General features: G+C 41.3%; 1 protein-coding gene and 2 non-coding genes across 3 annotated transcripts; 1 reads left to right on the top strand and 2 right to left on the bottom strand.

Moving 5' to 3' along the window:
* Nucleotides 1-2,147: 2,147 nt before the first annotated feature.
* On the bottom strand, nucleotides 2,148-2,220 carry TRNAR-CCU (transfer RNA arginine (anticodon CCU)). The gene has a single exon. It is a non-coding gene; the product is annotated as a tRNA-Arg (tRNA).
* Nucleotides 2,221-2,519: 299 nt separating this feature from the next.
* TRNAR-UCG (transfer RNA arginine (anticodon UCG)) lies at nucleotides 2,520-2,592 on the bottom strand. The gene has a single exon. It is a non-coding gene; the product is annotated as a tRNA-Arg (tRNA).
* A 4,279-nt stretch (nucleotides 2,593-6,871) lies between these two features.
* On the top strand, nucleotides 6,872-16,778 carry LOC140066174 (5-hydroxytryptamine receptor 3A-like). Its single transcript, XM_072113707.1, has 10 exons — nucleotides 6,872-6,949; nucleotides 8,147-8,309; nucleotides 9,682-9,851; nucleotides 9,957-10,001; nucleotides 10,079-10,188; nucleotides 11,771-11,940; nucleotides 14,203-14,351; nucleotides 14,972-15,182; nucleotides 15,947-16,075; nucleotides 16,399-16,778. Exons 2-10 carry the CDS (start codon nucleotides 8,279-8,281, stop codon nucleotides 16,659-16,661), a joined length of 1,278 nt encoding a protein of 425 aa, XP_071969808.1. The 5' UTR covers nucleotides 6,872-6,949; nucleotides 8,147-8,278; the 3' UTR covers nucleotides 16,662-16,778.
* Nucleotides 16,779-17,390: the final 612 nt, after the last annotated feature.

Here is a 17,390-nt window from a genome sequence, read left to right as displayed (position 1 = left end):
CACTGTGTGTATTATCCCTGTACTGTGACATCACTGTGTGTATTATCCCTGTACTGTGACATCGCTGTGTGTATTATCCCTGTACTGTGACATCACTGTGTGTATTATCCCTGTACTGTGACATTGCTGTGTGTATTATCCCTGTACTGTGACATCGCTGTGTGTATTATCCCTGTACTGTGACATAACTGTGTGTATTATCCCTGTGCTGTGACATCACCGTGTGTATTATCCCTGTACTGTGACATAACTGTGTGTATTATCCCTGTACTGTGACATAACTGTGTGTATTATCCCTGTACTGTGACATCGCTGTGTGTATTATCCCTGTGCTGTGACATCACCGTGTGTATTATCCCTGTACTGTGACATAACTGTGTGTATTATCCCTGTACTGTGACATAACTGTGTGTATTATCCCTGTACTGTGACATCGCTGTGTGTATTATCCCTGTGCTGTGACATCACCGTGTGTATTATCCCTGTACTGTGACATAACTGTGTGTATTATCCCTGTACTGTGACATCACTGTGTGTTATCCCTGTACTGTGACATCACTGTGTGTATTATCCCTGTACTGTGACATCGCTGTGTGTATTATCCCTGTACTGTGACATCACTGTGTATTATCTCTGTACTGTGACATCACTGTGTGTATTATCCTTGTACTGTGACATCACTGTGTGTATTATCTCTGTACTGTGACATCACTGTGTGTATTATCTCTGTACTGTGACATTACTGTGTGTATTATCCCTGTACTGTGACATCACTGTGTGTATTATCCCTGTACTGTGACATCGCTGTGTATTATCTCTGTACTGTGACATCGCTGTGTGTATTATCCCTGTACTGTGACATCACTGTGTGTATTATCCCTGTACTGTGACATCACTGTGTGTATTATCCCTGTACTGTGACATCACTGTGTATTATCTCTGTACTGTGACATCACTGTGTGTATTATCCTTGTACTGTGACATCACTGTGTGTATTATCCCTGTACTGTGACATCACTGTGTGTATTATCCCTGTACTGTGATATCACTGTGTGTATTATCCCTGTACTGTGACATCACTGTGTGTATTATCCCTGTACTGTGACATCGCTGTGTATTATCTCTGTACTGTGACATCGCTGTGTGTATTATCCCTGTACTGTGACATCACTGTGTGTATTATCCCTGTACTGTGACATCACTGTGTGTATTATCCCTGTACTGTGACATCGCTGTGTATTATCTCTGTGCTGTGACATCACTGTGTGTATTATCCCTGTACTGTGATATCACTGTGTGTATTATCCCTGTACTGTGACATCACTGTGTGTATTATCCCTGTACTGTGACATCGCTGTGTGTATTATCCCTGTACTGTGACATCACTGTGTGTATTATCCCTGTACTGTGACATCACTGTGTGTATTATCCCTGTACTGTGATATCACTGTGTGCGTTATCCCTGTACTGTGATATCACTGTGTGCATTATACCTGTACTGTGATATCACTGTGTGCGTTATCCCTGGACTGCAACCTCGCCGTGTGCGGTTTCCTTAGACGGCGATGTCGCTGTGTGCGGTTTCCCTGTATTGTGATATGTCAAACAAAACTGTAGCTAAAATCGAAATTGCATTGTAGACTATTGCATCTTTGGGGTCTGTTCACACACATGAAACCTGCAAGAACATGAGGTATTACTTTCAGTCCCGTTTGGAAATCTTTACTCACTGATAGGATCTCATGATAAATGGTAGCTACATGTTTAATGTTAAATATCCCCCCACAAAAATATTGAAAACGAATAAATTCAGAATTATTGTTAACTTAAAAAAAAAAAAGAGCGCGCAGTGATACCTTCTTTTAGCAATGCATGAGCGGGTGGATCCATCCGCGGGCGGCGGGAAATCCTCGCTCCTCATAGATGTAAGGTTATAAGATGAGCGCTGGCTCCCTCTAGTGGTGCCGACTGTAGTGACAAGGCAGCGGACATCACACTCTGTGAAGCTGAATGCTAAAATTGTATCATTATAAAAAAAAAAAAGATTAGTACGTAAGGAGAGCTAAAAGTAAAAAAAAAAAAAAGAAAACATAATATAAAGTGGAATAATAATTATTAAAAAAGTATGAATTAAAAAATTTCACTTCCACCCCAGATGGGACTCGAACCCACAATCCCTGGCTTAGGAGGCCAGTGCCTTATCCATTAGGCCACTGGGGCTGCACATGGAACTCACATTATAAATCTGTATAGAACAGCGGAACAGTCTCTGAATGTGGATTTAGTGAGAAGATACTTACAAGTTGTATAAGAATTTCTCAGATATAAACTAAGATGAAATATTATATTTATATATAATATGATCATATATGCATTTCAAATATAAATTTTATATATATTTTTATATTAATATATAAATTAATATTTTAAATGTTTTATGCCCAAAGCTAACTCACATGGAACTGTAAAAACGCAGGATTCAAAAAAGGGTTTTTTTTTTAACCAAAGCTGCAAAAATTCGACCACGAAGGGACTCGAACCCTCAATCTTCTGATCCGAAGTCAGACGCCTTATCCATTAGGCCACGCGGTCGGTGTGAGTGCTGCACACTACAGGGTGTATGGAGCCCGAGCCGGTGCTGTGTGTGCAGGAGAGCAGGGATCTGATTGGATGAGGAGGAAGCTTATGCTCAGTCATAGGGGATGTGCTAGGGATTTGATCTGGATTTAAGAAGAGGAAACCTTTAGTGTATAAGGACTTGTTCACACTGGGTTGTTATAAGATTTAGGTAAAATGTCTGCTTTCTCAGTAGATGCTTATTTAATAGTCAAAATGTTTCCATATTACTACCATGACATAACAGGTGATACATGGTGGATACCAAATCTATAGAGTTTCGATAATACAGAGGCGCTGAAGTCCCAATCAGGGATGTAATTCCGAGACCGTGGGCCCCATAGCAGACCTCTGAATGGGACGCCCTTCCCCCTCAAACAAAAAAATATTTTGTAAATCAAATGTGTAAGTGTACAAATATATTTATAATACAAAAAATATATACAATGACACACATTTATACACTCATGTATACATATATTAATACACACCTTTATATATTTATATATACACACAGTTATATACTCATATATATACACATTTATACACTCATTTATACACACATCTATACACTCATATATACACACATCTATACACTCATATATATACACATTTATATACTCATATATACACACGTTTATACTCTCCCATATACACACCTTTATATACTCATATATACACACATTTATACACTCATTTATACACACATCTATACACTCATATATACACATTTATACACTCATTTATACACACATCTATACACTCATATATACACTCATATATACACATTTATACACTCATATATACACACATCTATACACTCAAATATACACACATTTATACACTCATATATACACACATTTATACACTCATATATACACACATTTATACTCTCCCATATACACACCTTTATATACTCATATATAAAGCGCTACGTAATTTGATGGCGCTATATAAATAAAGATTATTATTATTATTATTATTATACACACATTTATGTACTCATATATACACACATCTATACACTCATATATACACACATCTATACACTCATATATACACACATCTATACACTCATACATACACACATCTATACACTCATATATACACACATTTATACACTCATACATACACACACACATTTATATACTCATATATACACACATCTATACACTCATATATACACACATTTATATACTCATATATACACACATCTATACACTCATATATACACACATTTATATACTCATATATACACACATCTATACACTCATATATACACACATTTATACACTCATACATACACACACACATTTATATACTCATATATACACACATCTATACACTCATATATACACACATTTATATACTCATATATACACACATCTATACACTCATATATACACACATTTATATACTCATATATACACACATCTATACACTCATATATACACACATTTATATACTCATATATACACACATCTATACACTCATATATACACACATCTATACACTCATATATACACACATCTATACACTCATATATACACATTTATATACTCATATACACACACATTTATACACTCATATATACACATATCTATACACTCATATACATGCGGTCCCCTACTTAAGAACACCTGACTTACATATGACCCCTAGTTACAAACGGACCTCTGTATATTGGTAATTTACTGTACTTTAGTCCTAGGCTACAATAATCAGCTATAACAGTTATCACTGGTGTCTGTAATGAAGATTTATTATTAATCCTGGTTCTTGCATATACAAAAAAGAATGGGTCAAAAAATACCAAAAAACATCTGAAACATTATATCAAAATATAAATAAGCGGAAAGACAGATGTTATGAAAAAATATCAAATTTATTTAATGTAAATCAAACATAAAAATAAAAACAATTAAAATTCCCATCAGAGGGAAAAACAGTGGACCCCTAGTGTCCAGCGCTGGTACATAATATACACAATGTAAGATAGTGGTGACAGTCAAACACCACTATCGAAAAAGATAGCCCGCTTGACGGGCGTAACGCGTGGGGCACGTGTGACCCCTCTCCAGCCTGGCACTTTATTTATCGGTATGTGACTTTCATAATTTCCATTGTATATTTGGCACCATTCTTTCTGGTGTTTGACTGTCACCACTATCTTACATTGTGTATATTATGTACCAGCGCTGGACACTAGGGGTCCACTGTTTTTCCCTCTGATGGGAATTTTAATTGTTTTTATTTTTATGTTTGATTTACATTAAATAAATTTGATATTTTTTCATAACATCTGTCTTTCCGCTTATTTATATTTTAATCCTGGTTCTTATGACAATCCAACATTTTTAAAATCCAATTGTCACAGAGACCAAAAAAGTTCTGGCTGGGGTTACAATGATAAAATATACAGTTTCGACTTACATACAAATTCAACTTAAGAACAAACCTACAGACCCTATCTTGTATGTAACCCGGGGACTGCCTGTATACACACATTTATACACTCATGACCACAAATTAATGAACTGAAATATATCATCCCAAACAGCCCCCTCATGGTTATTTTATATACAGCCCGCCCTCACCCTCCATGGATTCCTTATATACAGCCTTATGTGGCCCCCCCAGGAGCCCTGGGCCCTGGCACTTGCCCAGCTGTTTTTCTTTTTCACTTGTTTTGCTGTAATGCGGCTTTTTTATATTTTTCGTATATTGTTCTTTTTTTTTCTATGTTTAATAAAGGCGATGGATTTACTACCAATAAAATCCGTGTCATGGCGTCTATAGGTGGCAGCGCCTGCGGCAGTTCCTATCAATTATTAATCCTAGAAGTCACCTCAGAGTTTTGTGGCCTGAAAAAAATTACTGATCGCATCACTTTTAAAAGTGGAACAAGCAATTTAGTCATTAAATCGCGTGCATCACTTTTATTACCACAAATCATCGCCTTATACATTACACAGTTATACATTAAGACTTCCCGAAAGTCAGACGGAGCTGTAATAGGGGCACTTTCTGACGCCTGGATTATGGACGATACTAGAGTCCAGAGAGTTAGAGCAGCGTACGTGATTACTGGAATCTTGACTCTCCGTAAGGCAACTGGCATGATGGTTACAGATCTTACAAAGCCCAACTAGCTTGACAAGTCATGTGATCTTAAATGTGACAAAAAAAAATGTGTCCTCTCAGAACGGAGTGGCGGGTGCACTACTGCTTCATTTAGGGGTTCCCACATACTACAAGACCCCATTCCTATGACCCACACTGTATTATGTAGGGACCCCCTGGAACTAAGGCTGCTTTCACACATATACAAGCGCTCCTCACCCCTTCCCTCTCAATAGGAATGTTCTCATGTTTTACGGTCCTTTTAGTTTTTCTGGCTAAGGGCTTATTCACACGGCCGTCTGCGGGACGTACATGCGGGCGCAAATTTGCGGCAGCATGTACGTCCCCATAGACGGCAATAGCGGCACGGCGGGGATCCGGTGCCACACATGTGTGGCACCGATCCGGGCCGCAAACCGCAAAAAGATAGAGCATGCTATATCTTTTGGCGTGTGTGCGTCCGTGCGCCTCTATTCTCTATGGAGGGAGGAGGGGTCATCTCCTCCTCCTCTCCAGCACACGGCGGTATGTCCGCACGGAGGGCTGTGTGAATTACCGCTGTGTGAATGTACCCTAAGGCTACTTATAAAGGGCCTGTCAGGGTGATTCGGGGCAGCATACCACCCACAGGCTCTTATGGACCAGTTTTTTAGTGCCCAAAATCGCCCTGTATGAGGTTCCTATGTGGCCACAGGAAAAAAAATGTTTTAAAAAAACCCTCTACTGCATATGAAGCCGGAGTAGTACCCCTCGGCTTCACTGCACATTTGACTGGGGACTTATCCCGACTCCACACAGCAACGCAAGAATATGTGCGTTGAGGACGAATAAATTGTTTTGTTTTTTTTACATGGGGGCCATGTAGAGACCTCATACAGGCTGATTTGGGACCCTAAACCACAGATCCATATTGACCTGTAATCGATTTACGGTCCCAAATCGATTTAAATTTACCTCAGGTTGAGGTGATTGCATTTTATGAGGTAATTTCTGGTGGGTTTTTTTCCCGCCCTTTTTTCCTGCCTAGTGATATAAAAGGTGAGCTGTGATTTGTCACAAGATGGACGAATAGAAACGCTGTTTCCAGGCTAATGTTTGTAGGCAGTCTTTGGATTGGTTACTTAGCCCGGCTACTCACCTTTAAAAGCGGAGACAGACGTCCAGGCCTGGCCATCCCTTTGTTAGAGATCGTCCATTGTTGCGATGTTTTGTTAGTAGGGGTTTTATCTAATTCTGAGGATATTCAGTTTTCACAGTATTTTTTAATATGTTTTAAATGTTACTCATTATTATTTTATTAAATTACTCGGGCAATTAATCAATATTTCATATGTTTATTTATTAATAAATTTGGTTACTCACCAATAAAGCATCACGGCCATATTTTAACACATTTCTGTTTTTACTATTGCTTTGCATGTTATTCTTGAACGAATGGGCATTGTGACACCATGCCCTGTGTATAATGTACCGTACCGATCAGCAAGCTATCCCCTGTGCTGAGAAAAGTGGATAAATCTTTAAATCTTGGGCCAACCCCTTTAACCACTAACAATGTGGCTTAAAGGGCGTGCAGATTTCCTTGGTATTCTCCCCCAGCCACTGCCATGAGAATAGTTATCATGGAGGGGGCGTGTATACGTGTAATGACTGCACGGCCTCCTTCATCTGCCCTAAGCCAGCAGGACATGGGACGTCACAGGAAGTCCAGAGTCCTGCTGCCGGTGTGTCATGTAACCAGGGGTGAATCTTTTTTTTTTTTTTTTTTTAATTGTATTTTTATTGAAATAAATGTTATAAACAAGCAGAGAATCACAGAGTAAATAATTTTCGACCAGGGGTGAATCTTAACGTTCTGCTCTAGCCCCTCCTCCCCATCCATTATATTATTTTTTTTATAACAAATGGGTTCTCCATGAAGTGTAGTACACCCATGCTGACATTGAGTGTGAAGAGATTTTTAAGGGGTTAACTGCTCCCCTGATGCTGCCCCCCCATCTTGGCACAGGTGGTGCTGCCTGAGGCAAGAGGCTCAACTCGCCCCATGCCTGGCGCACCCCTGGATGTGACTCACGACTCCTGGCTGTTCCATACAGAAACTGTATCAGGGGAAGCAAAATCTGAGTGACCCTTATTATGGATCTATGCTTACCCTGGTTATTTTTTGTATTAGTGGACAACCCCTTTAATAAACCCCTTTTTACAAATTATTGAACATCATATATTTTCAAACTGTACAATATCCGGGGAGGGGAGGGGGGGGGCAGGGACAACAAAACATAATCTTAACTCAAGCATTATCCGTAAAACAAATTTTTCTGAAATCTAAACCGGCTAAAATTGCTATAAATCATATTAGCTTTGTCAGAACAAAATTTTCACGTTTTAAAATCATCTTAATATGCAGGATCAATAAAAGGGAAGGTTTAGACATCCCACCAGGGACTGAAACACGATGCAGCTATAGAGGAGGCTTCCCGCTGCTCAGTATAATAGCTCGTCCGCTCCTCTGCTGCAGACTGCCGGGGGCGCTGGGGCAATGTGGCTGCTGCTCTTGTGTCTGGTTGTGGGTAAGTACATTGCATGTTGTAGGATTAGTTTGGTTTTTGTAGCGTTGGACTACTTTGTGCTTTATAATATGGATGAAGTCCTGACTTGTATTATCCCTCTGATATTCCTCCTGACAATATAGGAATAAATCACCTGTCGGTTAGGAAACCAACTTTCTCAAGGGGTTTAGGAGACCCCGGCACCAGCTTTGGACATACCCGGGCAAATGTCGGGGCCCAGAGCTGCTGGGGGGACAACATAAGGCTGTACAAAATCAAATTTTTATTGAAAAACCGAACATGAGTTTTCAAATTTTTTTTTCATATTTAAACAACATAACCAATAAACATAAATAATAAACATACCCTCTCCACCAACCTCCACCCCTCAGGTAGGGTCTGTATTTCTTTTGGGGTCCATTGTGTTCTGTATTTCTTTAGGGGTCAGGTGTGATCTGTACTTCTTTAGGGCTCAAGTAGGGTCTGTATTTCTTTTGCTCCATGTAATGGCTGCTCCATGTGCTTGCTGGTGGCCACGCCTCCTGCAGCCTGTGTGTGTATGTGAAAGATACAACAGCTCCAGGATGCAGCCATGTTATAGCAGAACATGTCAGGTACCTGTGTAGCTGATGTCTGTGTCTCTGTATATTAGGAGGATGCAGCATGTCAGCAGATGCAGCACAGACACTAGCAATGCTTTACTATAGATTACACACAGACATGAGCAGGGGGAGGAGAGGGGAGGGGTAACAGGGGTGACATCACTACCTCTGACCATGTGACCAGCCTCATTTACATGATAAAGAATAGATGATTTTACAATGAATAATGTATGAAATAACTAGATAAAGGCTGGGATGGGATCCTTGTGCGCTGCTCCAACAGGTAGAGGTGACAGGACAAGTGACACAGACCTGATGACAGGTGTCCTTTAAAGGGTCAGATATGGTTTATATTTCTTTAGGGGTCAGGTGTCATCATCATTATTTTTATTAGTTTAGGAGCCAGGTGTGGTCTGTATTTCTTTAGGGGTTCAGTGTGGTCTGTCTATATTTAGGATTCTGTTGCGTTTTGTAATTCTCCCAATAGTATTAGCCACCCACTTCCATTAATCGAGTTTGTATCTATGCGGCCTGACAACGTGTGTGCTGACCGGAGAAAATAACAACAAAATGGCGCAGATCTTCTTTCACACACTATAATTTTTTAATGTTATTTCCAATTCGAAATCTTTTAAAATTTTTTTCTTTTCTAAGCAAAGCGAGGTGAGACTACCTAGGTCTATGGAGGATGCAGGTTCCAATGTGACTCCTCGGAGGCAGAATTTTATGTATATGTTTACATTGTTTTTTATATGTTTATATCATTGCATTTACCATCTATTCCCGTATAGATGGCCTCCCAGGTGCATCGCTGTATCAGACGTGCAAACAATATGATGTGGTGGAATATCTCAACATCACAGAACGTGAATCTCTGCTGTTAATGACTATCCCAAAGAGCGACTGGACGAAGCCGTTAATAATCTCAGTGGATGTCTTGTTTATCTCCATCCTGGCTGTGGTGAGAGCAGGTTTTTAAAGGGGTCGTCCACTTTCAGCAAATAATTGATAACAGTCAGTTGTTGTCTCGTTTTATCATTGATGTCTCCATCTTTTTTTCCCATAGGTTGAGAAAACACAAACTATTACAACTTATTTTTGGATTTATGCAGTAAGACATAAAAAAAAAGTTTTTTAAACACTTATTTTCCTCTATTGTTCTCTGACTAGAACTATTTTTGTCTGCAGTTGTGGAAAAATGATTTCCTATCATGGGATCCTAAACAATTCTGTAACATAAGCCATATAACGTTACCATTGTCCTACCTCTGGACGCCGGACCTCTACCTTCTTGAACAGTAAGGACTTATTCATAGAAAAAATATCTGCTATTTTATCATGCGGGGCATAAATTTTCATGAAATATCCTTTCAGTATCCTGCTGCCTAGCCCTTGTCTCTGTCTCTGTTATGGGGGTCCTGTCAGTATCCTGCTGTCTAGCCCTTGTCTCTGTCTCTGTTATGGGGGTCCTGTCAGTATCCTGCTGCCTAGCCCTTGTATCTGTTTCTGTTATGGGGGTCCTGTCAGTATCCTGCTGCCCAGCCCTTGTCTCTGACTGCTTCTGTTATGGGGGTCCTGTCAGTATCCTGCTGCCTAGCCTTTGTCTCTGACTGTTTCTGTTATGGGGGGTCCTGTCAGTATCCTGGTGCCTAGTCCCTGTCTCTGTCTGTCTCTGTTATGGGGGTCCTGTCAGTATTGTGCTGTCTAGCCCCTGTCTCTGACTGTTTCTGTTATGGGGGTCCTGTCAGTATCTTGCTGCCTAGCCCCTGTCTCTGACTGTTTCTGTTATGGGGGGTCCTGTCAGTATCCTGCTGCCTAGCCCTTGTCTCTGACTGTCTCTGTTATGGGGTCCTGTAAGTCTCCTACTGCCTAGTCCCTGTCTCTGACTGTTTATGTTATGGGGGGTCCTGTCAGTATCCTGGTGCCTAGTCCCTGTCTCTGGCTGTCTCTGTTATGGGGGTCCTGTCAGTATCCTGCTGCCTAGCCCTTGTCTCTGACTGTCTCTGTTATGGGGGTCCTGTCAGTATCCTGCTGTCTAGTCCTTGTCTCTGACTGTCTCTGTTATGGGGGTCCTGTCAGTATCCTGCTGTCTAGCCCGTGTCTCTGACTGTCTCTGTTATGGGGGTCCTGTCAGTATCCTGCTGTCTAGCCCGTGTCTCTGACTGTCTCTGTTATGGGGGTCCTGTCAGTATCCTGCTGTCTAGCCTTTGTCTCTGGCTGTCTCTGTTATGGGGCTCCTGTCAGTATCCTGCTGTCTAGCCCGTGTCTCTGACTGTCTCTGTTATGGGGTCCTGTCAGTATCCTGCTGCCTACTCCTTGCCTCTGAATGTCTCTCTTATGGGGGTCCTGTCAGTACCCCGCTGCCTGGCTATTACTGATCTCTCTCCAGCACTCTGGTCCAGTGCAGTGCTACACATCACCACCGACCAATAGTGGATTATAATATAGGCAGTTTGGGTGATAGCCCAGGGCCCAAGCCTTCCAGGGGACCCATGGCAATGAAATCACCCACCAGAGAAGGGTCTTCACCCATTAAATTCTTGTGCATCTGTTTCTGCTCTTAATACACATGTACACAACAGCTAATTTGGGACCTTTGAAGGTCCTGAAACCGTAGATTGAAAGCAGACAGAAGGGACACATCCTACATTCCCCAAGAAGGACCCCCCTCCAATCACCTCTTCTGCCTTCTGCCTCGTACTAGAGTAATCAATCCATATTATTTCGTATATATACGGTCAGATGGATGGGGCCAGGCCGTCTATCAGTCCAGGACCCCCCCCCCCCCCTCCTTACATTAGAGAGATTGGGAACCGAAAACCTGCCTGTGGCCTAAGCGTCTGAGGTAAATTTTTAAAATTTGATCATTATTTTTGACAGAGTTGCTGTGAATACGCCTCAATGGATGACGTACGCTAATTTGAGCCATGAGGGCCTGGTTACCGCGGCCAGACCCACCCATTTGACCAGCACCTGTGTTCTGGACTTTTACTACTTTCCATTTGACACTCAGAAATGTTCTGTATCCCTCGTCAGCGCCATGCATCGCGGTGAGGCTTCCAAGCTTGTTTTTTTTTTGTTTTTATATATCAGCAACAGATTTGTTCTACTCAACTAAAGCTTAATAATATCCTTACTCCATCAATTTTCTAGGTAAATTCCCAATTCTATGAAGTAATTGCTCAAAATATAATCATGTTTTCAAAATAGTCACATTATTTGCGCCACAAAATAGACCAGTGTGTCTCCATGGTAACAGACTACAAACACACTTTGTGTAGTCTGATCTCACGGTCATAGTCACTTTTTCCTGTGCTGTATTTCTTGCTAAAAACAGGTAATTACAGTATTTTTTGGACTATAAGAAACATTTTATAGTAAGAATAAGTCGTGCTAAAAAGTTCCTGTGTCTTATAGTCCGAAAGATCCAGCACTGCCAGATCCTCCTGTCCTGGAGATTGGGTGAAACACTGTCAAAGCGCTTCACACCATCTGCAAGAGAGCAGAGCCTATACCATATTCTCTCTCTCTCTCTGTGAGTGAATAATTGTAGCATTCTGTGTGTCAGTGAATGAATGTAGCAGAGCTATGTGTGAGTGAATGAATGTAGCAGAGCTATGTGTGAGTGAATGAATGTAGCAGAGCTGTGTGTGAGTGAATTAATGTAGCAAAGCTGTGTGTGTGAATGGATGTAGCAGAGCTGTGTGTAAGTGAATAGATGTAGCATAGCTGTGTGTGAATAAATGTGTGTAGCAGAGCTATGTGTGAGTGAATGAATGTAGCATAGCTATGTGTGAGTGAATGGATGTAGCAGAGCTGTGTGTGAGTGAATGAATGTAGCAAAGCAGTGTGTGAGTGAATAGATGTAGCAGGGCTGTGTGTGGATGGATGTAGCTGAGCTGTGTGTAAGTGAATGAATGTAGCATAGCTGTGTGAATAAATGCATGTTGCAGAGCTATGTGTGAGTGAATGAATTAAGAGCAGCTATGTGTGAGGGAAAGTAGCAGAGCTACTCGATGTAGCAGAGATGTGTGTGTGCATTTTTGTGTGTGAATACATCCGTGTAGCAGAGCTATGTGTGAGTGAATGAATTAAGAAGAGCTATGTGTGAGGGAATGAATATAGCGGAGCTGTGAGAGTGAATGAATGTAGCAGTTCTGTGTGTGAGTGACTAGATGTAGCAGGGCTGTGTGTGTGTGAATGGATGTAGCAGGGCTGTGTGTAAGTGAATTAATGTAGCATAGCTGTGTGTGAATAAATGCGTGTAGCAGAGCTATGTGTGAGTGAATGAATGTAGCAGCGCTATGTGTGAGGGAATGAATGTAGCAGGGCTGTGTGTGAGTGAATGAATGTAGCAGAGCTGTGTGTGAGTGAATGAATGTAGCAGAGCTGTGTGTGAGTGAATAGATGTAGCTGGGCTGTGTGTGTGAATGGATGTAGCAGAGCTGAGTGTAAGTGAATGAATGTAGCATAGCTGTGTGTGAATAAATGTGTGTAGCAGAGCTAAGTGTGAGTGAATGAATGCAGCAGAGCTATGTATGAGTAAATGAATGTAGCAGTGCTGTGTGTGTCAATGAATGAATGTAGCAGAGCTGTGTGTGAGTGATTGAATGTAGCAGAGCTTTGTATGAGTGAATGCATGTAGCAGAGCTGTGAGTGAATGAATGAATGTAGCTGGGCTGTTTGTGTGAATGGATGTAGCAGAGCTGAGTGTAAGTGAATGAATGTAGCATAGCTGTGTGTGAATAAATGTGTGTAGCAGAGCTAAGTGTGAGTGAATAAATGTAACAGAGCTATGTATGAGTGAATGAATGTAGCAGAGCTGTGTGTGAGTGAATGAATGTAGCAGAGCTTTGTATGAGTGAATGAATGTAGCAGAGCTGTGTGTGCTGTGCTTGTGTGTGACCAAGAGGAAATCTTTCATTATCCTTTTTTCGGATAACTAAATCTGGGGTGCGTCTTATAGTCTGAAAAATATTGATTGATATTCAGGATTTGTCTTTTACAATGGAGACATATAGTCCTACCTAGAAACTTAAGGAATAAGTCAAGTTTGCAATATTCCCGATTTTCCTTGTCATCTGGGACTTTATTCTCATATTTGAGACTCTGACTAGGATTATTAAGTATTATTGGAAGGACAACAAATGAAAGGCAGCCATGTTGTGGCCTCCGGTGCTGTCTTTCGTAGGTGACCAATGATATCGGACAGTGATGAGTGGTCGGTGGGGACTGCCAGTTGATTTTTGGAAGACAACCAATCGCCATTGATTACAGTACCCAACCCCCATTTTCCCCCATGTATTTACTAGAGCGCAGCCTTGTACTGAAGTCTCTGAAGAATTCCTCTGACATGAACAGTGAACTTTTCGAATACTTTGTCGACAATGGCGAGTGGATTCCACTGGAGGTGAAAGTAGAGGAAAAAATCATAAACGGCTACTCACGGCTTTTATACACGGTAATGGCATCAATGATCTTGAGTTGTTTTTTATGGTTTCAGTAGAAAATATACAATGATTTCCAGAAAACCTTTATTATTTCTGTCCACTGTGTCATTTCCAAAATAACCCCAGTTCAATCCGTATGCTAATGAGGCAGTTAGTGCACCCTAATGTGGAGCTCTGCTATTCCCACCTTCTTCTAGCGTCACCCCAAGATAAATCTCCTGCTTATCTGATGGAGAGGGCAGTACTCCGGGGGATTTTTTGTTTTACATTCTGCCTCATTAGCATACGGATTAAAATGGGAATTTCTCAGATACAGCTAAAGTTATTTTTTCAAATCAGACAAGAGACGAACTCCGATTAATCACCAATCCGAACGATAGCACAAGATGACATCACAGGATCCAGAGTGATGTCACAGTACAGGGAAAATGCACACAGTGACATCACAACACATAAATGATGTGCACTCGTAATAAACATTTCCCAGCAATCTTATGCTGCAGTGTTTTAGGCACTTTAGCGCCGTGTGTGTTGGTGGGCGGGTCTTAGCGGGAAAGGGGCGTGGTTCATTTTTTGAATAGTAGTGCATTATTTATCTTTTGTGTGATTTTGGGCTTTTGTTATTCCTCAGATGGTCATACAGAGGCAATCAAGCCTCTACACACTCGCCTTAATCCTGCCGTCACTGTGTCTACTGGCCCTGGATCTCCTATGTCACTTCATCCCCAAATCTTACAACGAAAAAGTCGGCTTCAAGATCACTTTGCTGTTAGGGATTTCGGTTCTCATGCTCCTCCTGAACGATTTCTTACCCGCATCCTCCGATAATCCTCCTGTGATTGGTAAGAACACTAGAAAGGGACCCAATTTGGGGGGGGACTGGTGCCGGCTGATCTCCTACTGATGACCCTGCCTTACATTTCTTCTGAAGTTTTTCACTTTTCCTATTTTTCTCTCTCTCTTCTGGATCCCATCCTCAATAGAAACCCAAACCTATAAATTCTTTGACCCCTTCCTGACCTGTCTTTATAGTGACAGCCAATACCGCCCCACACTTAATCTTCCATCCTCACTAGAACTTCAGCTTCTCTCTATTACCATCCGTATCCAGGACTTCTCCCGCGCTTCCCCTGTACTCTGGATTTCTCTACCAAAATGTTTCAGACTGTCCATCACCTCCAAAACCTTAAGACATACTGCATCTGTTTAGGATCGCCCCACCACTCCCTCATCTTATGTCTACTTCTACCCTTGTGGAAGATCAAGGTGGTTCTTATCTTTCGTACTTATTGGTTCTCGTCTTAATTAGAGATGAGTGGACCCGAAGGTCGTGTTAGGTCACCAGACCCGGACACATTGCCAGATTTGTGGCCAAATCCAGTAAATTGACACCCCTAGCAATTAGCCATGGCTGGTTGGTTGGGGCATCAATTTGGCAGATTGGATGTTCAACCGCCAATCCGGCAATATGTCCAGGTCAGGTGGCCGACCCGGACCATAGGATCCGCTCGTTTCTAGTCGTAACGTATGTGAACCCCATATTGAATTGACGCCACTCTATCAATAAGTAATAATTCTAATAATTCTCTCCTCTCTCTTGTTGCAGTTATATTCTTTATTGGCACAATGACTCTCATGTGCACTGGAATCCTAGAAACCATTCTAGTTATGTACATCGGAGGTAGAATGATAAAGCCGGAGAGCACTTGTACTGGGACATTCCCGCTGTATCAAGGTAGTATATTTTATATGGATAAAGAAGATGTGGGAGATCCATCATAAGTGTCTTAGACCAGAACTGTTCTAGTTGGAGGGAGGGAGGGGGTGAGGGTAGCACATACAGGCAGTCCCCTACTTAAGAACACTCGACTTACATTAAAGTTCTGGCTGAGATTACAATGATAAAATATACAGTTCCGACTTACATACAAATTCAACTTAAGAACAAACCTACAGACCCTATCTTGTATGCAACCCGGGGACTGCCTGTACTTCTACCCTAAATTTGTGGGTACATGAATTACATATAACATGTATCCATTCACTCCCCCCTGCTAGGACTCCTGCTGAAATCTCCTTCTAAAGAGATCAACTTAAAGGAAGAAGAGCATTCACCCGAAGACGGCGTCTTGTCCTCGCTGGAGAGGATTCGTAGAGACGTGCACCTGATGCGGGAGCAGATCCTGTCCATGCAAAGCAGCGACAAGCTGGAGACAGAACGCGAGAACTTTCAGGAGAAGATGGAGAAGGTCGTCTTCTACTGCCATCTTACTCTGGTTTCTGCGTTCTATATTGTAGTATTTGTCAAGTGGAAATGGTGATCTTATTATTAATTAGCTCCTTCAAGTCAAGGTGGTGATAACAGAGGCCAAGCCTTCTGCACCCCTTCCCACTGTAATATTTATAATACAGCTAAATAAAATACTTCACTATCAAGATATACTTGGTGTTTGGAGGTGTATTGACATGCTGTGGAGGGTGGCACATCCCATTTTTCAATGCAGGTAAGCTTATTTGAATATTCCTTTCCCACAATTCTTTGCTGCACGAGCACAGCATATACATCTGTGTACACTGCTGGCCATAGATTTGTTGCATTTGTTCCACTATATTTATTAATTTTTATTTGTGGAGTGGAGTTGTGCAATTGCATTAACTAAAGTGTGAATATACACTTTATTTATAGGGCGTTTTATTTATACCATTGACCAATCCAATATTTTACATGGATGTTTAATTATTACCAAAGGTTTCCATACAGTGGAAGGATTTCAGGAAGTCACCTTGGAAATTACATCAGAAGTCTGGCCACATTTATGAAGGCAAGCTTGCCTGAAAAAGCAGCCTGTGGAAAGGAGCATGACTAAGACTAAAATAGTGAAGTTTAAATCAATTAAAAGCAGGTCCAAAACTTGTGCTGGACCGTCTTAAACTGCAACACAACAATCAGTCACAACAACCGAATTGTATTGTTGTGCTCTGCACTGTTGGAGCGGAAACATGAATGAATTGCCACTATGTGTGCAAACGTACTGTCTCTTCATATCCTA

This window comes from Engystomops pustulosus, chromosome 6, assembly GCF_040894005.1.
Source record: "Engystomops pustulosus chromosome 6, aEngPut4.maternal, whole genome shotgun sequence".
In the NCBI taxonomy this organism is placed as follows: Eukaryota; Metazoa; Chordata; class Amphibia; order Anura; family Leptodactylidae; genus Engystomops; species Engystomops pustulosus.
Note: the sequence above shows the minus strand (reverse complement) of the source record. Positions and strands in the feature narration are given on the sequence as shown.

What these genes read in the sequence shown, in the direction of transcription:
- LOC140066174 (XM_072113707.1), top strand. Translation starts at nt 8,279, where the DNA reads ATGTGGCTGCTGCTCTTGTGTCTGGTTGTGG. An exon ending in TTATCTCCATCCTGGCTGTG is followed by an intron (nt 9,852 to 9,956) that starts GTGAGAGCAGGT and finishes TTTTTCCCATAG; the next exon opens with GTTGAGAAAACACAAACTAT. An exon ending in GACATTCCCGCTGTATCAAG is followed by an intron (nt 16,076 to 16,398) that starts GTAGTATATTTT and finishes CCCCCCTGCTAG; the next exon opens with GACTCCTGCTGAAATCTCCT.